This window comes from Triturus cristatus, chromosome 5_1, assembly GCF_964204655.1.
Source record: "Triturus cristatus chromosome 5_1, aTriCri1.1, whole genome shotgun sequence".
Lineage (NCBI taxonomy): Eukaryota > Metazoa > Chordata > Amphibia > Caudata > Salamandridae > Triturus > Triturus cristatus.
The window spans coordinates 867,292,033-867,319,503 of record NC_140587.1 but is presented as its reverse complement, the minus strand read 5'-3'; the positions used below and the strand labels follow the sequence as shown (position 1 = coordinate 867,319,503).

Genomic DNA, 27,471 nt, shown 5'->3' with positions numbered 1-27,471 from the left:
GAGAAGTCGCCCTAGGGAGATTGGCCTGCAGATTGCTGGACTGAATGCGTTGTGATTTTTCTTCTTGAGGGGTGGTCTAATTTGAGAGTCTTTTTGCTTGAGTGGGAGAGAGCCTAGTTACAAGGGCTTGTCTAGTTAAGGTAAACCTAAAGAAGATTAAGATATCATTTTTAGACAATTATGTTATCTGAATGCTGGGGAGAAGAGGAAGGTCTGTAAGGATTTCCTCAATTTGCAGTGATCCTGCTCCAATCTGAAATAAATAGGTAGGGCATCCCATAGGAGGGTACCTTGATGAAGGAGGTTTCGGCTGCAATATCTTTTATATCTGACTTGTTGTGCTGGCAGCAGCCTTTATTCTGCAGATTGGAGAGACCGGAATGATTGATAGGAAACTAAAAGGCTGGCAGTATGTTTTGGACTATGAATATTTATGGCCTTGTGGAAGAGTCCGAGATTTGAACTTTGTCCTTTCCTGAATTGGGTCTCTTTAAATCCTCTTCATCTTCTGAATACTGCATTGCATGGAGCAGAATGTGTCCTGAGAGTCGCCCCTTCAATGATTTCAGATCGCTATGTAAGCCTAAAAAGGGCGCCACTTCTGTTAAAGGGCAAGGCTGCCTCTTTCTGGATACCATGGTAATCTAGTGGCAAGGTTTCCTTCTGAAGTGTCTTTTTCACCTCTACCTTGACTATGGCAATGTAGGTTACCCCCACCTTTTGCTTGTGTCATAACTGTTTTCTGACTAGTCTGAGATCCTGCTAATCAGGACCACAGTCACTGTGCTTCCTCCCTAAATTGGCTTTGGTGTGTAACTGGTACATTCCTATTTGGCTACTGGGGCACCCTTGTAAGTCTCTAGTATATGGTACTGATGTATCTAGGGCTTGGGTACCCCAGGGGTTCCCTGTGGGCTGCAGCATGTATTATGCCACCCACGAGGGACCCTCCAAACTAGGACTACAGGCTTACCATTGCAGCCTGTGTGAGTTGGTGCCTGCACCTCTCACAAAAGATATGTTTCCTTATATCTAACATCACTGCCCTTGGAACCTATTCGTCACCTCTCTAGCAGGCCTTTCAGTCCCAAAGGCAGGGTGCTCGGTTATGAGTGTAAGGGTGGCCCTGCATGAGAAGATCACCCCTACAGACCCCGGAGTCCATTCTCCGAGCTTTGTAAGTGAATCAGCTGTTACAATATAGAGAGGCTATGCGTCATTACGCATTGACCATCTCTAAACTGCCTGGAACGAACCTGGGCATGTTTGGTATCAAGCATGTTGGAATCATACCCCAACACCGTATCCGGTGTTGGAGGTATGATTCAATCCACAGTAGGGCCCCTTCGGGGAGCCCTCCATGCTCCCGGGACCGATCTTACAGAGCCTGTCAGCAACATAGGGCTGCTGCCGACCCCCGACATGATTCTGCCCTCCTGCTGCTGGACCAAGCCTGAGCAGGGGAAGGTAGGACAATACGTTTACTGTCATAGGGAGGTGTGACCACCTCCTAGACAGGACGTAGGGCCAGATGTACGACGGCCATAATAGCGCCACGCAAATTGTGAGTTTTTTGCGACTTGCAATTTGCGAGGCGCTATTTTGGATGTTCAACCGTGTGTAACACACTGTTAGCGATTCCAAATGGGGTCGCAAATTGAGAGGCTCATGAATATTAATAAGCCTCTCGCAATGGCAGGCCCTCCCAGGTATGGTGGCCTGCTGGGCTCAGCAGACCACCATGTCTGGGACTGCCTTTAAATAAAGCTGTTTTTTTTGTTTGTTTTTTAAATGCAGCCCGTTTTCCTTAAAGGAAAACGGGATGCATTTTTTTTTTTTTTTTTTTTAAATGAAACGTTTTCGGGACCACTGCCTGCCCTTAAAAAATATTTTCCCCTGCATTTGCGAAGGGGAAGGGGACCCCTTCCCTTTTGCGAACCCATTGCCATCCTCTTGAAGAGGGTGGTAATTTGCGAGTGTTTTGCAACTGCAATTGCAGTCGCAAAACATTTGTAAATGGGGTTGCGCACGCTATTAGGAAGGCCCCATCCTAGTAGCGACTCGCAATTCCAAAATAGTGAGATGCAAATAAATTGCGACTCGCTATTTTGGTATGGTGCATACCCCTATTGGTTTTTGCATGCGCAAACGGGTTTGCAAACCCGTTTACGCATTCAAAAACTGTCGTACATCTGGCCCTAAGTATATTAGGCCAGGGTGGGGCGCTTGCCAGCACTGCATAGTCTGCTGGAAGGGCACATTTGGGGCTCTCCTTTCATTCTTCAGTTCAAACGAGATCAGGGAGCCGTTGGCTCCCCGCTCTGGGGCGAAACTGTACAAAGGACATGGGAGTATCCTCCCTACTGTCCGACTCCTCCTCTGGGAGGGACCCCTGAATTGTCCCAACCCTCACCTTAGGGGACTTAAGGCCTTACCTGTGGGTGGGTCCGTAGATTTGTCGTGGGGTTCGATTCAGATGCAACTCCATTTCTCCTTTGACCGTCTGAACATCCTGGCCGAATCGTGCTGACTGGGACCAAGACTGCAACGGAGAAGACTCAGGTGGTGGATCTGCGTTCCCTTGAGGACTGAGCTGTCCTCTCGTCGAGGCCAGCATTTTTTGTAGATCGCCCTGCAACCAAACCCCTGTGAACCATGTCCCTGCATCGCTTCAATCTCCCGGTGACTGCAAGGGTTACCGCGACCGACTCATGCCAACAGAGTTGGACGCATCAAGAGGTTCTGTCAACAAGTCTGTCCCCGCTATAACTGAGCTGTGCCGACAGTTATCTAAACCACTGAAATCACCATAAGGGTCTCCCGGGTTAGTGCAGGGTGCTACACTTAAGTGAGCACCATATACTGACCCGGCTTCTCACAGGCAGTTTTGTGGTGGTCTTCCCTAAACCATCTTTCCTAGCAAATCTGGAGATCCCCTGGCAATCCTGTGTTTGACCCTTTAGGCTATATGCCTTCCCCTGAAAGGTTTTTGCTGCCCCACCATGTGAAGAAATATGTAAAGTACTAGACACCTAGGCTCTGGCGGAGTTATCATTGGGTAGCTGGCTGTAACACGGTGTCGTAGCCAGAACTTAAATCGTAGTAATAAAGGTCTTTGAACTTGTTTTTGTTATTTCATAGATGCTATTTTTTCAATATTGTAATAGACACGATTTCCTACTAGAAGGGAAGAGCTGTGACTTATGTAAAACAAAGAAGCAGCAGCTCCTCTTTAAGCATTGTGGGAACTCTTTATCCACTGAAAACACATTTTTATTTTACTCCCAACTTAGTTTAGTTTTGCACACATGCACAAAAATGTATTTGACTTTTTTTGGAAACTTGAAAAATTCTCACAGATTTATAAAGGGGGTCACTAATTATAGATGGGTCCCTAAACATTATCCACACAAAATCCTCATGTTATTTCTTTGGTCACGGATAGCCAAACACAAGTGAGCAGAATGTGATCAAATTTGGCATGTACACAGAAGACAATTGCCTGTGTGCTTTTTTGTGAATTGGGTGTAAATGTGTTCATTAGTTTAGGTGTATATATTGATTTTTAACGTTTTTATTCAGGTGTTATTTCATACATATAGGGCACTAGAGGAGATCCTGTGCAAAATTAGAATTGCAGCTGGTCCCTCTTCGGGCACAGATTCCCTCCCTCCTCACCCACTCCCAGATTCTCCTTGTAGTAAAATATATCTGCCTGTGAATTCAACAGCATTAATAGTGCCAGTAGTACATTAATTTTTATTTTAACAGTATCTGTGGTATGAGACCCATATTTATCCTGAAAGTATTATGAGTGTGCAAGAATGTGAAGTGGTCATAGATCTTTCTGTTATATTCAATAAAATAACTCTAGGACCCTTCAGTCTAGATGGATATGTGCAGGGCAGTGTCCCTCTGGACATTTGTTATGCAGGCCATGCCACCTAAAACCTACCCTGTTCAGAAAATGTAATTGTAGGCTAGCTTGTCAGTGGTCTATCCCATATCCTTCCATGACAGTGTGATGGAGTGAGCGGATCTGTTTCCAGACAGCTGCTACAGAAGGTTTCATTGTTCTCATCCAGTCTCAGAGAATCATATGTTCTGTCTAATGCTGGAGATACTTATCTGGGATGACAAGGAAGCGATAACATAAGATGTGTTTTATGGCATCGAGCACCAGTCCTAAGTGCATGCACTAGGTTGCCATCCTCTTCAGTAGTTAAGGTCCAATTGTGGGTATATGCAATGAAATGTGGTAGCAGTAAACCATCAATTTATTATGTACCTTACTGGTACTATTATTCTGGCACTGTTATGCTGTCTTTCTTTAGGTGAGACTGTTCTCTATCTTAATAATGTCTCCCAAGGTTAGCTTCACATTTATTCATATATATTGCCCTGCTAGTTTAGCTGTAATTTTTAAGAGAACTATTTTGATAATCTGGGTGATAAATGCAAGTGGTCTGAGCACATTGGCAGTCCTAATAAAACCCTGCAAAGCTGAATCGCTTTTGGGCACTGGAGACTGTTATCAAGCCATGTTTGGAGTTCTCAAACTTGTTCAAAAAGTTCAAACCCTTTGCTCAGGCACCTGGTAAATTAGCTATTTTTGGAGAGAGTGGTGGAGAGAGAAAGAAGGAGACTTGGTGCACAACTACCACCGGTGTTGTCAGACCTCACCCGCAGTATCATAGAAGAATATCTAACATGTAAGGAATCAGGTTGAGTTAAGTTGATTTAAAGCTAAATGTGATTGCCTATTGTTGAGTGTTCTACTTCTTTTTTCTTTTTATATAAGTAATACGTTTGTTGAATAGCATTCTGACATTGTCTACAAATAAGTTATTGTGGATGTAAGAAACAATGTAGACGTATGGTCTTCTGTCAGCCAAAAGGATACATGCTAATGTCTTTATTGGGAATTCGTCCACAGGCCGAGACTGTCAAGAAAGTGTATGAAATCCTGATCTCAGAAACTGTTGACCTAGCTTTAAGAAAATCTGCAGCGGAACAGCTAGCCGTAATTATGCAAGGTAATAGAGCTGTAGTCTAGGAATGAAGTATGATTTAATAGCTGCTATCCTGAATACATATTTTATTCAACTGTGCTCCAAATTAGAACAGTGCTTATTGCCAACAAAGATTTAGCAATAAGCAATTTTCTTATTCGGAGCACATGCAGTGGCGTCTAAAGCAATTTTAAACTTTATCAAATGTTTAACTATGCACGTTATTTCAATGTTATAGTGGAATTCGTTTATAACAAGCATCTTATTTAACTGCAGTCCTATGGATGCAACCCATTAAATATGGTCACAATTTTGAGTTGAAAATAATTATTGTTAAGCTAAGTTATGAATGTGATCACTGGGCGCCAAAGCAAAATTTCATCACTTTTAGGCCAGGAAAAGTAAAATATTTACTTTACAAGTAATAATTAATGTGATCCAGATTGAGCTCCATCCGCATCACACAATGCCCCTTGTTCTGTGATGCGTGAGGATCACTTGCGTTCGAGGGCCTGCAACATTGTGGGTAAGATGTTTTAATATTTGTGAGCCTTTTTTCTGGCTCACAAGGCAGTAATGGCCCCAGTTAGAAGTAGTTTCCAACTAAATTGTCTGATAGTACCCATGTGCTCCAGAGGGCTAACCATGTTAGCCTCTCTCAGGTTTGTGAAGTCAAGGCTTAGTAAAGGAGACAATGGAAAGTGACACGCTCAGAATACATTATGACTGATAGAAACAGTTGGTAAGGTCAGTGTCTGGTCAGATCCTTTTTTGTACCTAAGTATACTAATCTGCACATAAAGCTATGAATAATATTAAAATCCAGAAATATCAAGCACCTTAAATGCCTGGAATGTGACCTCAAATACATTTATAGAACCTACGTAGTAAACTCTGGAAACCCATTCTCATTGAATTCCATGTTAGTCAGTGTGAGAGGAATGGGGTATCTTCAGATCTGTTATGAAGTGTCCGGTCACTGGCATATACTGTATGAGGTCTAAATATTCTTGATCCAGCGTAGACCCAATAATGTGGACAGGGAACAAACATTCAATTACTTCATTTACTTTGGCCCATACACATACAACCAAAGTCCCTGTTGCGCTGGGGTCAAGTTTGCAATTCCTTACCAATTCATACTCAGCTGTTCAATATTTAGACAGTTCCCAATTTCAAAATAAACCCTTTCATACATATTTTCATCTTCTTGGTTGATGGACCAATTAGTTGAACAATTGAAGGAAACAGTTATTCAAATCATAGACAGACTAAATAACCACAGACTGTTCGTTTGCAATTTGTTAAAATTTTATCTAAATCAAATGCAATAATCTTAAAGATACCTCATGAGAGAAAATACGCTCTAAAACAGCAAATAATCACTCTCAAAAAACATATGTTGCATGGAGGGGATAGATGAAGAGACAGAAGCACATAGGTAAAACAACTTGAGTTATCAAAGATACCAACCCAAGGAATATGAACAAAGAAAACCACCATCCAGCCCTAGGTAGCGACAGGGAACCCCCAGACAGAGAGTCAGGGATCAAAGACTCTAAGATCAGGACAAGGGTAAGACTGGAACAGCTAGGCCTTTCTGCAACCCGATGATCAGCAGCACACCCTATCTCTCTCCACGCCTAAGCAACAGCTGTATCTGCCGCCTTCACACCAGACCCCACCCCTAAATCACCTATTCTTTATTCCCTTACCATACATGTCCATCTCACCAAAGTTACAAAAGTCGCCCATTCTAGCTACCGGATTGGTTTAAAACGAGGGGCAGCTGGTCACCCTACTATTAGGTCATACTTCTTTGACTATCCCATTGTTAGATTTCCGTTCCCACATATTCAATATACATCCCTGTTCTCTCATGAGGTTAAAGTAACAACTTAAGGACAAATATTTATACAATTAACATCTTGTGGATTTTTCACACGAAGACACTGGAGTTGGCTGCACGTCAAGCGTCATGTCCTTCACCGTGCCATGCTCTTTCAGCTTGCTCAGCATTCCAGTCTCAGTCACGTGGTTTGTGCACGCTGCAAGTTTCACTCATTACAGTTCGGCTAACTTAACACAAAATGGAGACTCGTCCATTTACTAAAAGAACAGAAAGCAGACATTTATTAATAAGGTGATAATGAATTTTTCACTGTTTATCACCCACCTAATCTCTAGCCCATGTTAACAGTTAACCTAGCATAGTTTAAGTAGGAAAGCGGCATTAATTATTATGACAAAGTAGCTCGTCATGCTTTTTACTACATATATATGCAATTTGCCATGCAAAACATACATAACACGTTCTACACACTTTATTATTACAATTTTGGTTATTTACATATTGTTAGGATTAATTTCAGGCATATTGCACAGCTAATCTCCCACGTGTGATGTGTGATTGCAGGTTAATATACTTACTACTTAAAATTAGGACGTATTACAGGGGTACTTGATTCAAGCGGGTTTCTTTTTGCGAAACCTCGCTCCATCAATTCCCCCCTCTGATGGCTTTTGAAGCCATCATAAATATTACCATACTGAGTACCACCTTTCATTTTATCTATAATTTAGTATCTTTCTTCTTTCATGGCACTCTCATTTAGTCTTTTCATCATGTCATAATATTCTTCATTTATTTCTTCAAGTTCTATCTCATCTCTTTTTCTCTTTACTCCTCTCCTTTTATTCTTTTTATCTGATACAACCTTTCTTCCTTTCATGTACTTACAACATTTATATGTTGTTATTATTACTAAAATTGTTATTGCTATTGAAAGTACTGGCATTACTATCTTTCCCCAAAGACTTTCTCCAAACGTTGAAAACCAATTTCTCACAGCTGTAATAATTTTACCAACTCTCTCCCAAACACCGTCAACCTCCAGTTGGGTTAAATCCTTATGTAACATTTTGTAATATTTCTATTATATCCTTCTATCCCTTTACTTTTATCAGGGATATAGGTCCAACAGTGTTGTATTTTTAATGTTCCACAGACTCCACCCTCCTTTGCCAAGATAATGTCAAGGGCAAGTCTATTTTGTAAAACCATTGATCTTATTGCCACCTTTTCGGTATCAATCATTAAAAATCCACCAGCAGCATCTGTTGATAAACGATCAACCACTGTAGAATGTTTTCGAATTTTATGTGAATTTAAAACTACCCCAACTGAGGGTATCAGTGAAAAGAATAAATCACCTATATTTCAGAAAAACTTGCTCTTTTACTACGTGTTAATCCTTGCTTTATTTCATTGACACTGTGATCTTTCTGGTCTATGTGATAGACTTTTGGAAAGGCAAACCCAAAGTAACAACTCCCATACCAGTGGGCTGGTAACCTGTAATTTGCTTTCCTACCACATACATAATATATTCCTGGAAAGACTGGATCTGTTCCACCCTTTAATCCCCAACCTCCAATAATTTGTAAAGTATGCTCATATTCACTGGTGCCAATAAAATAATTGTTATACTTAGTCTTTGTTCTCAATAAACATAACTTTCCTTTCTGTGACCAGTCCAGGGACATTGCAGCATAAGTTTCACCCTTTTCATAATTTCCTTCTCTAAATGCCCAAGGTGGTTCTTTTGTTTTTTGTTTAACAGCTTTTTTCTGGAAACTCTCACTTCTATGTTCTACCATGTCCAATAACAGTCTTTCTTCATGATGCAATCCGCAAGTTAAATTATTTTTATAAGCATGTGCTAGATCTAATGGTTTAGTAATATGGAAAAATTCACCCATATAACGTGCAGGTTTACCACTTTCTACCTTGTTTAGTTATTTTATATGTGGTACTTTAGAAAATACTAAGTCTACATCTGTATATTGATACTCCAACTTACCTTCCATGTAAAATAGACTGCTAAGGACACTACATGAAACAGCATATAATAAAGAAAGATGGTGGTATGTTATACCTTCAGAGACAGACAATGGTAATTTCATGCAGACATAGCAATCACTCGCATTCATGGTGTTAGTATATTCATACAACAATTTAGTAAACACATTTAAGGAAAAGTAATTTGTTGAGTCATCATGGTGGGAAATATTTCCATCTAATTGTTCTTCATTAGTTTTCGTTATTTGTTTAGCAACATCTTTCATTCCTTCAATAGACACATCATTAGTGTTGATAGTAATACTTTTATTTGAGATTTCATTAAAAAATCATAAAAGGGTGGGAAACCACCATACAGGAAATATACATTTTAAGAAAAACACGCATGGGCACGCACTCGGCAATTAGATTAAAAAAAATATATAAAACGTACAGACGATACCATAAGTGGATTTCAAAACTGGTTATGCTAAAACTTATTAAGTCAGTTAATGTTTTCTTTTTTTTCCAGTTCTATTGCCGCGGTTTTCAGGAAATTTATGGCTATACAGGACAGTTGGATTGATAGTCCTCCAAGGCTTACTCTACATGACCTTATTTGTTTCTTCCTAAAGGCTTCCCGAAGGACCGTTCTTTGGGTTTCTGCCAGGAAGGGGCAGATGCATAGTAAGTGTAGAAAAGACTCGTCCCCCTCCTCCGCATAGGCGGCTTTCCTGGGATTGCCAGGGGTATTTCCATTTTGGTGTCGGGTCTTTTGATGGAAATGACCCCAGCCACAGTAAAGTTAGGTGGTGCTTTTTCTGCTGGGAGAAGTGGTCTAGCAGGTATGGTTGGGGTTTCAACCGCTGATATCCTTGGATCACTGTCCAGGCGTGTTTATTTTTTTGAAAAGGCTGTTATGTCTAATAGTAGAGAGGTCCGTATGATTGCCTTGCTGACCACAGTTTTGTAACTTGAGTAGGTGGAGAGAGTGAGCCAGGCCTCCTCTAGCTGCAGTTACGCGAGGGAATCCTTCAGAACTGTGAACGTAGTTATTTCTCCTGGCTTGGGTTTCAATTTCCACCCAGCAGTGGTGCGCAAGGGTGTTGTCCTCTGCATCCCTCATTCTCCAGTAATATTTGGCTAATGCCCCTTGTCTGTCAGGAATCTGGTTTCTTAATCCATACTCTAGTCAGATTTGGGATTTGGAAGTGTGTCGGGGGATCGAAAACAGATTCTTAAAGAAGGTTGATTGTACTGTGTTTAGGGAGGTAGCGTTTTTAAGGTTTAACATTTCTGAGCCGTACGAGATCGAAGGTAGAAATTTTGCTGGAATGGCTTTAAGCAAGTGACCTGTAGAACAACCTGTACATTTTTTCTTTAGAACTCTGAAGGCGAACTGCAGTTGTTTGGGTTTGGTACAACCTTGTCCCAATTGTGGTTTAAAATTAAGATTGCGGTCTATTTGAAAACCTAGGTATTTGTATGAGTCTATCCGGGACAGGGGTTGCTCGTCCAAGAGCCAGAGGAATTTGCGATTTGCTTTTGTTTTGACTCGTCTGGCAAAACACATCACCTTTGTTTTTTGATGGTTGATTGTTAGTTGGGCCGAGATGGTATAAGCTCCTAGTTTGGTGATGAGCCTCTGCAAGCCTACAGGTGTTTGTGCAAGGAGCACAATGTCGTCCGCGTATTGTATACTGGGTGTGGGAACTTTGCCCAATTTTCGGGGCTCAGATTGAATTGACCGTAGTTGTTTATCAAGGTCGGCAATGTAGATGTTAAAGAAGCAGGGTGCCAGCACACACCCTTGTTTGAAACCATTAAGAGTTTGGAACTTTTTGGTTATGCAGTGCCTGTCTCCTTTCCTGACCTGAACCCACATCTTGGAATACAGATTGATTATGGCGTCCAGGAGTTTGGTTGGGGCGCCCCAGTTTTGCATTTTTGCCCATAGCTTGACTCTCAGCACTTTGTCGAAAGCTGCTTTGAGGTCTATAAAGCATGCGTAAAGAGGCCTGAAGTTTGTGAGAGCTTGGTTGTCTAGCAGGGTGACCGCGGATATATTTGTGAGTGTGCCCATCCCTGCCCTGAATCCAGTTTGTGTGTAGGGAATGAGGTTGCATCTTCTTACCCAGTCCCCCAAGTCAACCAACAGGTTAGATGCGTACATTTTTGCCTCCATGTCGATTAGGGCTATCAGACGGTATTGGAGGGGTCGGAGCGAGCGCTCAACTTGTGTATTGGATTTAAAACACTGCCCCTCCAAGAGTCTGGTATGGGACGGTATACTAGGATGGAGGAGAAGAGTGGTGTAAAGAGGCCGGACCAAAATGAAGGATCATGCCGAAACAAGGCGTTTGGCAACCCGTTAGGTCCTGGAGCTCCCTCTGGTCTCAGTTTTTTAATGATTTTTAAAATTTGCTCTTTCTGGATTTGCAGGGAGTATTCGGGTGCTTCTGGGTTGGAGGTGATTGTGACACGACCTGCAATGGTATCCCCCTCGCCTGGTTCAGAACCGCAAATTACCGGACAGACAGTAGACATTTCGTTGTATAGAAAGTCGATGTGGGCTCTCCAGGAGTCCTCCATTATGTCTGAGTTGAAATGCCGGTTCTTGCCATTTGTTAACTGATTATTTGCCAGAAGATCCTAGAATCCCTTTGTATGCAGGATTGGTGGAGTTTGGCCCAGAGTTGTTCTTGGAACGCTTTTTTTGCCACCTTGGTGTCTCTTTTTAGGTTTTTACTAGCTGTGGTGATTGATAGCAAGATATCCTGGGAGGGGGCTGAACTCTGGGTGGGTAGTCTTCTAATGTGTTTGTTCAGTTGTTGTTTTTGGATCCTGAGATTTTTGGTGCACCAATCAGCCCCATGTTGTCTTCTTACTTTTTGCCCTGTGGCCTGGTTGCAAACTTTTTGATGTAGTTCTAAGTTGAAGCGCTCCCATGCCTGTGTGTTTATGGGTTTGGTGTGGAATCTTTTCAGGAGGTGGATGCATGTCCCCATAATGTCACCGATTGAATCCGTTTTCCATGCAAGGCTTTTAAATTGTAGCATTGCGTTTGTTGGGGTAATACTCTAGCTGGCACTGGATTAATGATGTTACTTAATAACTTGAAGGATTGCGGTTGGTGGTCACTTTCTGTCCTATCCATTATTTTGAAGTTTGTGATCAATGGGAAGAGGTCTTGATCCGTGAAAGTATAGTCTATTGTTGAGGCTGATTTTTGGGTGATCCTAGTGTATGCTGCAGGGCTATCTGTCGGGCTGCTCCCGTTTAGCATGCTCCTTGAGAGGTCAACCAAACTGGCCGCACATCTCTTGCCAAGGGTGTCTCGTTGTTTCGGGGCCTGTGTACGCTCCTCAGTGACTTTGTTACCATTTTGCAGTAAGTTCATATTAAAATCCCCTGACAGGATGATGTTTGCGTCCTGGTGGGCTAGTTTTAGTGTTGCTAGTAAGTGGTCAACTCTTGTCCTTTTTCGCTTGGACGCTGGGTGAATATAGATATTGAGGATATGCAGACAAGTGAGGAGCGGGGCTTCAAGTTTGACGCATTGCAGCCAAGAGAACTCAAGGTCTATTGTAGAAACTTGCCATAGAATATCGGTTGAAATGAAAATTGAAAGGCCTCCTTTAGCTCTCCCTTAGTTGGTTACTTTTTTGGCCGGCCTCAGAAATTCCTTATATCCGATTATGGCTGTGCAGTTTGTCATCCAGGTTTCCTGAAAGAGGAGGATATTATACTTGAGATTAATTCTATGAAGCCTGGATCTTCTATTTTGGTGCTGAGGCTAAACACGTTCCAGGAGCAGATGTTACAGCCCGGGAGTAAGTTGGTGGCTACGTGAATTTTGGTTCATGCCATGTCTAGGGGTGATGGTAATTTTCTTCGTTGTGGACTCTTTTCTCTTTTGGAGGGTTTGGCGGTCTGGGCCTTTGGCTCCCTTTAACAGGCCCACTGGTTGGTTAGGTGGTTGGAGCAGGTTGGGGTAGCAGGGGGGGGGTCGATCTTTTTTAACTTAATGCCCCAATTTGCAAATTGGTCCCGCTGCTGCAAGATTTGGTCAATGAGAGGAGTGGATGAAAACGAAGCTGTGGTTGTTTCTTGGCCCATGAAATGCATGTTCTGTTTAAACGCTATACTGACAATGTCACTGGTGCTTGTGTGACTCAAAGGGGGCTGTGTTTTAAAGAGTTTGAGCAGGACGCTTCTGTTTAAGATATCGTGGTTTCCCCTTGAGACGTAGTAGGGGATAAAGTCCAATTTATTGATGTGTGAAGAGGAGTCCCACTGCGACACTAGATGTGTGACCATTACCGATGCTTTGTCGGCCAATAGTGGCTCTATGATTGTTGAAAGTATGGTTGAGATGGTGTCTGTGTTATTTTGTGTTAGTTGTTTGTTGACCTTTATCCAACTTGCTTTATTGCTTCCCGGGTTTTGGTAGTGGGTTAAATCTGGGTGGTAGTTTTCTTTCCTCTCATTGTCAGTAACTGAATTTACTGCACGTGGGCTAATTGTGCTTATTTCTTTCGTAACTTTCCATGGTGTCGTTGGAAGGTTCTCAGATTGTGTTACCTCGGCGGATGAAAGATGTTTCTCTTTCCTTGGAGGCTTAAATATGCTGTATACTTTCCCTTACTGCGGTAGTTCCCTTTTTGTGTTAGTTAGACGGCTGGGAAAAGTGGGTAGGGTGGGTAAGGGATTCAGTTGGTCCTTATTTATAATTGTTTCCGAAAGAGGAAGAGCCGCATCATGGGCACTCTGTTTCCATCCCTGGTTAGTATTGAAGGAAAATAAATTGGTTGCCTGTCTGGAGTGCCTTCAATTTCTAGTTTTTCTTAGATGTTTTCTCTCCCGCTTGGTTACTATCTTGGTTGCTGTTAATTGCTGGCCTAATGGTAGCTCACCGTTATCAGTTGGTTGGAGAGCCGAAGTGTTTAGATTGACAATGGTTTTTGCTGGACTGGATGCTGTAAAATCTGACTGTGTTTGTTCTAAGTTAGTTACCGCACCACTAGGAATCTGCCCATGGGGGATGGGGGGGGGGGGGGGTAGTTCGGTGTCCGTCACCCGTAGTGCCTCCTGTTCTTGCTCTGTTTGCGGAACGTTCTTTGTTGAAGCTTCCCTGGTTGTGACCAGAAGATCTGACAGAAGGATGGGGACCACTGCTAATTTGTCTATGATTTGGGTGCAGTGGCACAGTTGATATGTTGTATCCCAGTCTCGTCGCACCCTCGAAACCATCTAATTAAAACTTTGCAGTTTCTGTTCTAACCCCTGAACGTGGATTGTTAAGATGTTTAAAAGGTCCACTTGGGTGTCCAGCTTGTGGGCATGGTAAGATATTGCTTTGGCGATTGTGTCCATTGTTTGTTAAAAAAAAGCTGCCAAGCTGATGGAGCTGGGAGGCTGCCTGGTTCAGTTGGAGATGCCTGGGCGTGGTGTTTCTGGTGTTTTGAACATACTGACGGAGGGGTTTGTGGAGAGCCCGGGGTCCTGCTGAATTGTTCCCTGGTTTGGAAGGATTGTGATAAGTGGGTTGAACCTTGCATATCAGGGAAGAGAAACCGCTCCTCCTGTAAATTTGCCTGGCGGGGAGTCGCGTCCTTTTGTTGTTCTACTTGGGCTTCTGAAAAAAACAAGGAGAAATAAGGCTTGACTTGATTGTTTTTGTTGGTATTGAGGAAGACAGGCTCCTAAACTTCGATGTGTTGAGCGCCCTGAGGTTTTGTCTGGTTCCTTTTTAAATTCCCAATTGAATTCAAGACATTTGTAGTCGTATGGTTGGCAGGGTCCCGGTAAAGATGTGTGTGGTATGTGATGATCGAGATAGTCGACAGAACGGGTGGTGGTGTATTTGTGCCTTGAAGACTTGGTTGTTTTGTTTTTGTCTGAGTTCTGGCGGAATGAGAGCTTTGGAGGATAGGAGTTGGAGGCTTAGAACAGCGATGGTTGCTTCGTATGGGGCTTCCGGTCCTTGAGGTGACTGGGAACTTCTCCTCCCGCACTCCCAGCTCATGATCTTTTTTCCGCTGGAAGCTCTCGTGGTGGCCTCAGTCACTGGGGCTGAGCTAATACTGGTTTCGTCACTTGTTTTGGGGGCCCTGGGGTCTTTGCAGTGTCGATTAGCCGAGGTGGATTTTATTACTACTTTTAGAAAGTCCGAAATCAGAGCCCGTTTGCTGCTATTTGGTGCAGAGTGGTGCTTGAGTGGAACCGCAGAAATGGATTTGGTGCTGCCACGCTATTTCGCTGCTGGAGTCACCGCTGTAGGTGTTTTTAATATTGCTTTTGGGAAGTTGCTTGCGGTTGTTACGTTTGTTGGCGTTGCGTCTGTTGCTATTCCAGGTTATGGCCACCGGTGTTTTTTATCTTTAGCCGAAGGAAAAGGGCCTGGAGAGTTCAGGCCTTGGAGATCTTTGGCTGCAGCCTCTTTGACCTTCTCCTTTGGCAGGGGTGCACTTCTGACTTTCCCCGACCGCATACCCCGTTACACCACCCCAAGAGGAGAGAATGAGTGAGACTGTGGTTGAGGTCGGAAGGGGTGCAGGGGGGTGCAGAGGTAATTCAAAATTGCATGGAACGGCTAGTTCAGGTCTCAAGGTAGCAGTAAGAGGTGGAGTGAGAGAGCATGGCTCGCTGGAGGTCACAAGCCGCACCCAGCCTAGCTGGGCCGCACCCGTGAACTCCCCTGGGCACTTCACTCTCTGGCTCACACTCGCACACTTGAGTCTCACCAGTGCACCTGCCTGTTTGCCTGCTTGATTGCGCCTCTGACCGTCCACCTCTCTGCTTCGGTCTCCACCTCCGCTCTGGGAGCACCGCTGCCGCCGCCACTCAGTGCCGCACGGTTTTGAGGTTTCTCCAGGGTCTCCTCTGCTCCGCGGGGAAGGCAGCCGGCCCAGCGGCCACGGGCAGCGGCGGAAGGAGAGAGCGGAGATCGACGGTGAACGAGAGCCGCGGTCGTTCAGTGGTTCAGCGGCTCAGCGTCTCGACCGCCGGCGACTGCTGCTTCGCGCAAAACACGGAATGGAGTCTCGCCACTAGGACAGGTAAGCTAACCACATCATTAGTGTTATTTTCGGTGTTATTTTATTTAAAAATTGGTATGACAACAATTAATTAAATCCACATAAATGTTAGTAGAAAAACATTACATAAGCAAAATTTAACACATCTTCGTTTTAGTTTTAGATTTTGGTTGTCCAGTCACTTCATTTCCTGCCATTTTAGTACTCTACAAAAATGAAAAATCTAACAATTTCTCTTTGTTAGTGCCTAAGAAAATCTAAATGAATTCTTATCCTAATAAAAATATATATAAGGGTGGTGTAATCCTACACCCACTGTCGTTCGTCTTTAACCTCTTTGTCTATTTGTGAGTCCCTAGATGTCTTGATCTGACAAATTTTTCTCCACCTCAATTTGTTACAGTTCATGTTAAGGTGGTCTCAATTTGCTTTCATCCTCCATTTCAGTATCACTACTCTCATGATCCTCACCTAGGCCTAAAGTTTCAAATTCCCCGAGAATCACGTAGGTCCTTTCAGGGGCTTTGTATTTTCTACAGGAAATTCTAGTTCTTTTCGATCTTCTTTTGCTTTTCACTAAATCTGCCTGTTCTCTCTGACTTGAGATTTTGTTGCTTTGTTCTGGTCTTCTTCTCAGTCTTCATACTATTCGGTATTTCAATTTCCTTACCCCACTTGGCCAACAGTCTACCTTTCTAGGTTTCTTTGCCTGTACTATCTTATCACCTTCTGTGTTCTGTTCGCCATTTCTCTTATTCTGTCTTATTTCTATTTGTTTTTCTTGGCTTTCTTGGTTTTCAGTCTCTGTGTGTTCAGTGCTTGAGTCTGACTCACTAGCTAATTCTCCCTCTTCTAACTCCTTTGTTAGCTCGTTTTCTTCTGGAATGATTTTTGGAACCTCTGCTATTTCTTCTTCTGTGTCGACAGCTGTATCAGTTTCTCCTGGTTCGATAGCAGCCTCACCTTCTTCTGACTCAACAGCAGTCTCTTCTGTCCCAGTATCTGGTACCCCCTTTACTCGACTTGTGCTTGGCTGTTCATTGCCAAAATGTTCATCAAAATCTGTCACTCCAGACTCTTCAGCTTCACGCACTTCAGCTACTGGTTTTGGATTTCTGTTTCTCAGTTGCTGTTCTTTAGGTCTTTCGATTAGGCTTGGGACTAGACGGGTATGGCTTGCATATATTCAATTTGGCTACCCAAAACACTTCACTGCAGTGGTTGTCACTAATATGATCTGGTAAGGGCTGCTCCAACGGGTTCTAGACACGTTTTCCTAACGTGCTTCTTCACTAGAATCCACTCTCCAGGATTCAGGTCATGTGCTTGGTCTCGCTGTGTCGCTGTGGTATCTCCTCCAGCCTGGCGAGACACAGAACGTACCAGGTCAGCCATTCCTTTACAATAGTCCAGCACAGGATCATCAGATAGGTTCATCAATTTATTTGCAGTTATGTATGCTTGTCTCATTACTCGTCCAATCAACACCTCGTGGGGACTTAATCCAGTCTTTTTGTCAGGTACACTTCTAAGACTCATCAATACAAGGGGTAAAGCATCAGGCCATTTTAGTGTTGTGGATGCCCACACCTTCCTTAATCTGGACTTTATTGTGCCATTAATTTGTTCCACAATACCAGACGCCTCTGGTCGGTAGGCACAATGCAATTTCTGTTCAATTTGCAAAGCAGCACAGATCATTCGAATTATTTCATTATTAAAATGCAATCCTCTATCTGATTCCAAAGTGACTGGAAAACCAAATCTTGGGATCAATTCTCTCAGCAACAATTTTGCCACAGTAAGACTGTCGTTCCTTCTCGTTGGGTAGGCTTCCACCCAGCGAGAAAACAAACAAACAATGACCAGGACATATTTTAGTACATTACATGGAGGTAGTTCGATAAAATCAATCTGCATCTAGTGAAAGGTCCTCCTGCTCTCCCAATTACCCCCCAACTGACGACTGTTTTTCTTCCTGGGTTTTGTTTCTGGCAGATAACACACCTTTGGCATAGACTCTCAGCGATCAGCCTAAACTTGGGATTGTACCAGGACTGCTTGAACATACTTACCATGGCATCTCGTCCAATGTGTGCATTTCCATGGTACATCTTGGCCTTGTGAGAAAGCAATTAATCTGGTAATACTGGACTTTCATCATAGCAAACCCATATCTCTTCATCGTTTTTCCTACCACCTGCTCGCTACCTTTCTTCCTTTTCTTTGTCACGGACTTCTTCCTGCATTTGTCTCACCTCATCCCAAGTCTCAAATGTAGTGGTGAACATAATGTGACATTCGGTATTTCCTCTTTCTATGGATCTGTTTATTGCCAGGGTATTTTGAGTACAGTAACCAGCCAATTGGTCCGCGTATCTGTTACTCTTGGTTACATTATCATCTCCTGATTGATGTGCAGCACATTTTATAACTGCAATTCTTTTTGGCAACTGCAAAGCTTCCAATATAATTCCTTTACAGTTTGCCCATTTCAAATTGGAGAACCAGAGGAAGTCATAAATCCTCTTTGCATCCATAAATGACCAAAGTCATGTACAACACCAAATCCGTACTGACTGTCAGTGAATATTGTTACTTTTTAGACCTTAGGCCAATTTACAAGCTCTGGTAAAAGCAACCAGCTCTGCAACTTGGGCAGAATTTATGCCTTTCAGACAAGATGCTTACAAGGCTCCAGTCAAAGTACAGACCGCATAACCAGCGCACAATTCACCCTTTACATTCCTCATACATGATCCATCTACAAACAACTCACAATCAGATTCTTCCAATGGTTCATCTGCGAGGCTTAGTGCAAAGCTCCGTCACCTCCAAACAATCATGTTCTGCTTCTTCTCTCACCTCTTCACATCTTGAATTTGGTAACAATGTGTCAGGGTTCACAGTAGTGCGTCTTACCACTGTCACATTTTCAGCACCTAGGATCACTCTCTCATATTTAGTCAGCTGACTATTTGTCATATGTTGAGTTTGAGTACCAGTTAAAAGTATCTCAACAGAGTGAGGTACATAGACCTTTACTGGGTAACCCATCACAATTGATTCACTCTGTTCCAAACTTACACAAGTGGCAGCCACTTCTTTTAAGCAGCCTGGCAATGGGGTGGCCACTGAATCCAGAGTAGCAGAAAAATATGCTACTGGACGTCTTGCCATTCCATGTTTCTGAGTTAAGACTGCAAGCGCACATCCGTCTCTTTCACAACAGTACCATTCAAATTATTTAGAATAATCTGGCATTCCCAGAGCAAGCGCTTGACAAAGACTGTTTCACAAACGATTGAAAGATTCCATACTCTCTTCATCCAGCACAATCGGATCCTTCACATCTTTTCGTGTTAACCTTTGTAGAGGTTTTGCAATCAACGAGATGCCACTTATCCACTGTCTGCAATATCCAACCATTCCCAAAAACATCCTCACTTCCTTCTGATTTCGTGGTGGATACATTTTCCTGATTATACTGGGGCAACTTTCCCCAAGTCCCTTTTCAATCTTATGACCTAAGTACTGAACTTCTTGTCTACAGTACTGTAACTTTGATGGTGAAACCTTGTGTCCTCCTTCAGCTGAATGGTTTAGTAAAGCAAGGAAGTCTGTTACACATGCCTCTCATGTTTTTGATGCCAAAAGTAGGGCATCAATGTATTGGACCAGGACAAAGTTTCCAGGCAGTTTTAGAGTTTCCAAACAGTTTTTTAAGATCTGATTAAAGATTGATGGACTTTCAGTATATCCTTGAGGAACTCTGCACTATCACAAAACACGATTTCCGAACCGGAAGGCAAATAAATATTGACTATCTGGACGCAATGGGATAGAAAAGAATGCCTGACACAAATCAATAACTGTATACCATTCGGCATCACATGGAATCTGGTATAGAATTACAGCAGGATTTGGTACTACCGGGCAACATGGCACAACAATTTTATTCACCTTTCTCAAATCCTGAACTATTCTATAATTTCCGTTTGGCTTTTTGATACCAATAATCTGTGAATTACAAGGACTGCTCAATATTTCTTTTAAAATTCCTTGTTCAATCATCTGGTCAATCACAGGCGTTACTCCAGCAATTACTTCTGGACTCATTTTGTACTGCGGGGTATTGGGATACACTGCTCCATCCTTCACTATCACTTGAATGGGGTCCACATTTCTCATGAACCCAATCTCTCTTCCTGTGAAATCCCACACATCTGATCTTACTGTATCCTTTAATTCTTCTGGCAAATCTTCTTCTGTCAGTAGTGAATATAATTCACTTACTTCTGACTCACAATATTTTATATTCAACATCTTCATCCGGTGTCATTATTGCAACACCATCTGGTGTGCAATTCATTTTGCACAACAAATCTCTGCCCAAGAGGTTGACCGGACTAGTATCACACACTACAAACCGATGCATGTCTTTAAAGTTTCCAATGTGAACTTCTATTGGGGCTGTGACAGGAGTTCTAATATGTTTGTTTGTAATGCCTACAACTTGGATTATTTCTCCCGAGAGGGGTAGGTTTGGGATTTCCACTGCTCTCACAGTGGAACGGGTAGCACCAGTGTCCAACAAAAAGGTGATGTCCTTCCCTTCTACCTTTCCATTAATAAATGGACCTGACTGATCTACCGCTAAAGATGCGCCAAGTACGCATTATCCCTCCCCCCTCAGGCACCGTCACTGTGTCAAATCCAACTCACTCTCACTACAACGCATCAAATACTGTGACACTAATGTATTCTTACCAAACTGCTCTTCTCCTCGAAATCACAAACTTGCACTGTACATCTGCATATGAGCATTCACGTTGGGAGGTGTAGGTGGTTGTGGCGCCTGTAACTGGGGTCTAACTATCTGTTGCTGCTGCCTGATCACTTCATTCTGCATCTGTGGAGTTAAATTTTGATTTACTCCGTTACCCTTTTGTGCAGATCTACACTCGTTCTTCCAATGTCCCTACTTCCCACAAGCATGACAAGGATATTTCTTTTTAGCCTCTTCTTTACTCATTTTAAACTTCCCTCGATTTTCACTGGTTGCCTGTCCTTCCTGACTCTGTTTTTGTGGAACATTATTAACTTCCTGTTGCTGTTCTGACAGTTTCACTTGTGCCCACATCATTTTCTCTTTTAACTTTTTAAGACGAGATTCAGTTTCGTCACTACAATATTTGGCATATCTTAAAATCTCGTTGATTGACTTACTTTGCCAGCACAGCATATGCTGCTGTATCATGGCACTAATTTCGGGACTTAACCCATATACGAACCGACACGCAAAATGTCCCATATCCTGATCTCCAATATTCTCAAACCCACTATACTGTTTAAACACCTGCAACAACCTCTCATAATAGGCGTGAACTGACTCGTTAGGCTCTTGGGTTGTTCTGTCAATCTTAACCCAATTTGTTTCCTTTGGATTTTTCCTTTCCAAAAGGTAATGACTTGATGATACTTTTTCATCACCTCCTCAGATGGGGCACCTGTTTTAGCACCCCTAGGATACTCATCTTTTGGCCAATCAACAGCACTCTTACATTCTGTCCACAAATCAGCCAGAACCACTATCTTAAAAAGGCCATTTAAATCTTCAGCAATACCTTTGAAACTTTTACAAATCAGTCCACTTGCTTATACCACTCAACAGGTTTCTCTCGTAATCTGGGAAAATCATTGGTAAATGACAATATATCCTGTCAGGTCCAAGGTGCATGAACATATCCTCCACCTGGAACTTCTATCATGGGACAAACTCTGTCTACCTGCTCGGTTTCCTTTAATGGAAACATGGATGTTCCCTTTCCACTGGTTTCGTCCTTCTTTTTCACCCATTTACTTATCCATTTTTCTATGGTTCCCCATTTCTTCAAGATATTCATCAATTCTTTTATCTGCAATCTCCTGCCTGACATATTCAAACTCTCTAAATCTTTATCAGTGAAAGCCATTCAGTACTTTTTATGTAACACCTTTGACTTTTCTATATCTACCCCAAATTCACTAGCTACTTCTGACAATTTCTGATGGAAGTTCTTTGCTCTCCAAGTAATGCTTTTACACAAAAACAACAACTCTTCGTCAGTATAAGTTCCCAATCTATCTGGACATATCATCCCAATAATTATTTCTTCTAAATCTACCTTTAATTGACTCTCATTCACACTTTTAGGCTGTGCATCTGTCTTTGTTAATTCTTTTACCCAATTACTGAGCTCTTCAGGGGAGGGACCCGTTGAACTCTCAGCTATTGGAGTGATGATTTGACTTAATTTCCTCGGCTCTAATTGGGTACTTCTTTTTGGGGTTTCAGTCATTAAATCTCCAACTGGTAGATCTAACAGGGTGTTGTTTTGGACATCTTGACTCTCATTATTCGTTATATTAATTATGTTACTCCTTGCACTACTTCTTGGGACTGCTAAAGTTGGCATTTTCTGTAGATTTTAATTTTCCCTAAATAGTGGCACCTCAGGACCAATAGTCAACGGGTACTGTTAGGGCTTCTGCATTCAAGTTCAATTGATTCAGTTTCTGTTCTTGCCTTATTTAACAGACTGACTTCATTCTCTCTTATTAGCTTAGATAATTCAGTGACTTGCGGAGTTAATGGGGTTACATTTACTATTTGTGGGGCACTCGGAGTCACCCTCCCTGAATTTTCTTCATATGGTGGTCTTTTTATCATAATTTCTTCTAACAATTCATCATCAATATCATCCAGACCCTCTCTGGATGTTTCCAGATTTTTCAATTTTTCCTTGCATTTAGCTCCTGTTTGACTCTCTACCGTCAAAACTGGGTATAACCCTGCAGTTACTACAGCTTTTCTCCATCTTTTCATTTGATACTCTTGCCTCTCAAATGGGTAACCTGTGAAAAATCTTCTATTTTTTCTACCACCTCGATCCTTTTCTCTCTCAAATGCTTCCACTTCCCACTCTTCCAGTGCTTCGTACTGTGTGAGTCTAGGATTGGGCTCCAAAGAGTTCATCTTGTCTCTCAAATTTTGTAAGATCCTTACATTAAACGTACCAAACTCAGGAAAAGCTAACACCCCATCATCCTTGGTATATTTTCTCCAGTTTTCTAACCAATCGCACGTATGATACCCTCGCTCCATCATCATGTAAGATGCGGGCGATTTTAGGGGCAGAATAGGAATTCCCTCCCTTGTGAGAATTGGTCTGTCCTTATTGAAGAGGTTCTTTCGTTTCTTCCACAAACCCATCTTCAGTCTGTTCTATTATTAAATTTCTACCCGATCAAGACACCAAAACTTTTCTGTTTTCCTTTCTTCCCAGTCGTCTACTTTTATCCTATCCCAGCGCGTCTCACACCAACTAACCAATCACAATAACGTACGTATTTTCAGCCTTGTCCAATGTCAGCGCGTCTCACACTAGTCACCCAGTCACCACTCTGCTCACCTCTGCTGTCTGACCAATGCCAGCCCGGCACCTTGTGACGTTAGTATAGCACCTGCTACTGACCCTCCCTTTACAAAGGCTTACAACAATATTTTTCTGGATTTTCTTAATCAAAATTCTGTTAGTAGCAACATAAAAAGACAATGCTACTTTGTCTGTTCCACTATGTAAAAAGATAGTCTTAATTTTTCTAAGATATTTTCATTCACTGCAAGCAACAGTAAAGACCAGCGTTATCTCACTTCTCTGTCAAGTTCCGGAGTGACCTATCTACTCCTCTCAAGATCACACCGAGGTATCACAGAAGGGCCTCTTGACATACTAAAAGGGTTGTCCTGTTACTGTTCTCGGATTCCCTTACCAGAGTTTCAAAAACGGTGACCCTTCGCTATTACAAACTTTCCCCTTTCACACGGAAATTTCCCTAAACATAATACTGACAGCCCTACCTAGCTTTTCAGTATTATCACAACAGACGAAGTACTTCTGCAGTATGATTTCTTTTACCACAAACTTCCAATTCCTTCCCGGAATTCATCAGGCACCTCTTGTACCGGTACTTCTGTACAACATATAAACGAAAACACTACCTCTCTAGGTTAAAACATATAATGACTATTCAATAACCATTACCTAATTAATCAATAATTAAACCATAAGTCTGTTTCCAAGAAACTGATCCAACGCAGACCCAATAATTTGGACAGGGAACGAACATTCAATTACTTCATTTACTTTGGCCCATACACATACATCCAAAGACCCTGTTTCACTGGGGTCAAGTTTGCAATTCCTTACCAATTCATACTCAGCTGTTCACTATTTAGACCCTTTCGTTCAAATTTCCATCTTCTTGGTCGATGGACCAATTAGTTGAAAAAGTGAAGGCAACAGTTACTCGAATCATAGATAGACTAAATAACCACAGACTGATGGACTTTCAGTATATCCTTGAGGAACTCTGCACTATCACAAAACACGATTTCCGAACCGGAAGGCAAATAAATATTGACTATCTGGACGCAATGGGATAGAAAAGAATGCCTGACACAAATCAATAACTGTATACCATTCGGCATCACATGGAATCTGGTATAGAATTACAGCAGGATTTGGTACTACCGGGCAACATGGCACAACAATTTTATTCACCTTTCTCAAATCCTGAACTATTCTATAATTTCCATTTGGCTTTTTGATACCAATAATCTGTGAATTACAAGGACTGCTCAATATTTCTTTTAAAATTCCTTGTTCAATCATCTGGTCAATCACAGGCGTTACTCCAGCAATTACTTCTGGACTCATTTTGTACTGCGGGGTATTGGGATACACTGCTCCATCCTTCACTATCACTTGAATGGGGTCCACATTTCTCATGAATCCAATCTCTCTTCCTGTGAAATCCCACACATCTGATCTTACTGTATCCTTTAATTCTTCTGGCAAATCTTCTTCTGTCAGTAGTGAATATAATTCACTTACTTCTGACTCACAATATTTTATATTCAACATCTTCATCCGGTGTCATTATTGCAACACCATCTGGTGTGCAATTCATTTTGCACAACAAATCTCTGCCCACGAGATTGACCGGACTAGTATCACACACTACAAACCGATGCATGTCTTTAAAGTTTCCAATGTGAACTTCTATTGGGGCTGTGACAGGAGTTCTAATATGTTTGTTTGCAATGCCTACAACTTGGATTATTTCTCCCGAGAGGGGTAGGTTTGGGATTTCCACTGCTCTCACAGTGGAACGGGTAGCACCAGTGTCCAACAAAAAGGTGATGTCCTTCCCTTCTACCTTTCCATTAATAAATGGACCTGACTGATCTACCGCTAAAGATGCGCCAAGTACGCATTATCCCTCCCCCCTCAGGCACCGTCACTGTGTCAAATCCAACTCACTCTCACTACAACGCATCAAATACTGTGACACTAATGTATTCTTACCAAACTGCTCTTCTCCTCGAAATCACAAACTTGCACTGTACATCTGCATATGAGCATTCACGTTGGGAGGTGTAGGTGGTTGTGGCGCCTGTAACTGGGGTCTAACTATCTGTTGCTGCTGCCTGATCACTTCATTCTGCATCTGTGGAGTTAAATTTTGATTTACTCCGTTACCCTTTTGTGCAGATCTACACTCGTTCTTCCAATGTCCCTACTTCCCGCAAGCATGACAAGGATATTTCTTTTTAGCCTCTTCTTTACTCATTTTAAACTTCCCTCGATTTTCACTGGTTGCCTGTCCTTCCTGACTCTGTTTTTGTGGAACATTATTAACTTCCTGTTGCTGTTCTGACAGTTTCACTTGTGCCCACATCATTTTCTCTTTTAACTTTTTAAGACTAGATTCAGTTTCGTCACTACAATATTTGGCATATCTTAAAATCTCGTTGATTGACTTACTTTGCCAGCACAGCATATGCTGCTGTATCATGGCACTAATTTCGGGACTTAACCCATATACGAACCGACACGCAAAATGTCCCATATCCTGATCTCCAATATTCTCAAACCCACTATACTGTTTAAACACCTGCAACAACCTCTCATAATAGGCGTGAACTGACTCGTTAGGCTCTTGGGTTGTTCTGTCAATCTTAACCCAATTTGTTTCCTTTGGATTTTTCCTTTCCAAAAGGTAATGACTTGATGATACTTTTTCATCACCTCCTCAGATGGGGCACCTGTTTTAGCACCCCTAGGATACTCATCTTTTGGCCAATCAACAGTACTCTTACATTCTGTCCACAAATCAGCCAGAACCACTATCTTAAAAAGGCCATTTAAATCTTCAGCAATACCTTTGAAACTTTTACAAATCAGTCCACTTGCTTATACCACTCAACAGGTTTCTCTCGTAATCTGGGAAAATCATTGGTAAATGACAATATATCCTGTCAGGTCCAAGGTGCATGAACATATCCTCCACCTGGAACTTCTATCATGGGACAAACTCTGTCTACCTGCTCGGTTTCCTTTAATGGAAACATGGATGTTCCCTTTCCACTGGTTTCGTCCTTCTTTTTCACCCATTTACTTATCCATTTTTCTATGGTTCCCCATTTCTTCAAGATATTCATCAATTCTTTTATCTGCAATCTCCTGCCTGACATATTCAAACTCTCTAAATCTTTATCAGTGAAAGCCATTCAGTACTTTTTATGTAACACCTTTGACTTTTCTATATCTACCCCAAATTCACTAGCTACTTCTGACAATTTCTGATGGAAGTTCTATGCTCTCCAAGTAATGCTTTTACACAAAAACAACAACTCTTCGTCAGTATAAGTTCCCAATCTATCTGGACATATCATCCCAATAATTATTTCTTCTAAATCTACCTTTAATTGACTCTCATTCACACTTTTAGGCTGTGCATCTGTCTTTGTTAATTCTTTTACCCAATTACTGAGCTCTTCAGGGGAGGGACCCGTTGAACTCTCAGCTATTGGAGTGATGATTTGACTTAATTTCCTCGGCTCTAATTGGGTACTTCTTTTTGGGGTTTCAGTCATTAAATCTCCAACTGGTAGATCTAACAGGGTGTTATTTTGGACATCTTGACTCTCATTATTCGTTATATTAATTATGTTACTCCTTGCACTACTTCTTGGGACTGCTAAAGTTGGCATTTTCTGTAGATTTTAATTTTCCCTAAATAGTGGCACCTCAGGACCAATAGTCAACGGGTACTGTTAGGGCTTCTGCATTCAAGTTCAATTGATTCAGTTTCTGTTCTTGCCTTATTTAACAGACTGACTTCATTCTCTCTTATTAGCTTAGATAATTCAGTGACTTGCGGAGTTAATGGGGTTACATTTACTATTTGTGGGGCACTTGGAGTCACCCTCCCTGAATTTTCTTCATATGGTGGTCTTTTTATCATAATTTCTTCTAACAATTCATCATCAATATCATCCAGACCCTCTCTGGATGTTTCCAGATTTTTCAATTTTTCCTTGCATTTAGCTCCTGTTTGACTCTCTACCGTCAAAACTGGGTATAACCCTGCAGTTACTACAGCTTTTCTCCATCTTTTCATTTGATACTCTTGCCTCTCAAATGGGTAACCTGTGAAAAATCTTCTATTTTTTCTACCACCTCGATCC

At 42.0% G+C, this 27,471-nt stretch overlaps 1 protein-coding gene across 4 annotated transcripts in view; it reads left to right on the top strand.

Annotated features, from left to right (window-relative positions):
• The window catches only part of RTTN (rotatin), a 1,165,399-nt gene that overhangs the window by 359,503 nt on the left and 778,425 nt on the right, over window positions 1-27,471 (top strand). For all 4 annotated transcript variants that reach the window (XR_014961587.1, XM_085605903.1, XM_085605904.1 and 1 more), the window contains exon 20: window positions 4,937-5,036. Coding sequence is in view for 3 of the 4 variants with exons in the window: in XM_085605903.1 (XP_085462029.1) it covers window positions 4,937-5,036 (100 nt within the window). In the remaining variant the exon portion in view is untranslated. The remainder of the gene's footprint in view (window positions 1-4,936; window positions 5,037-27,471) is intronic.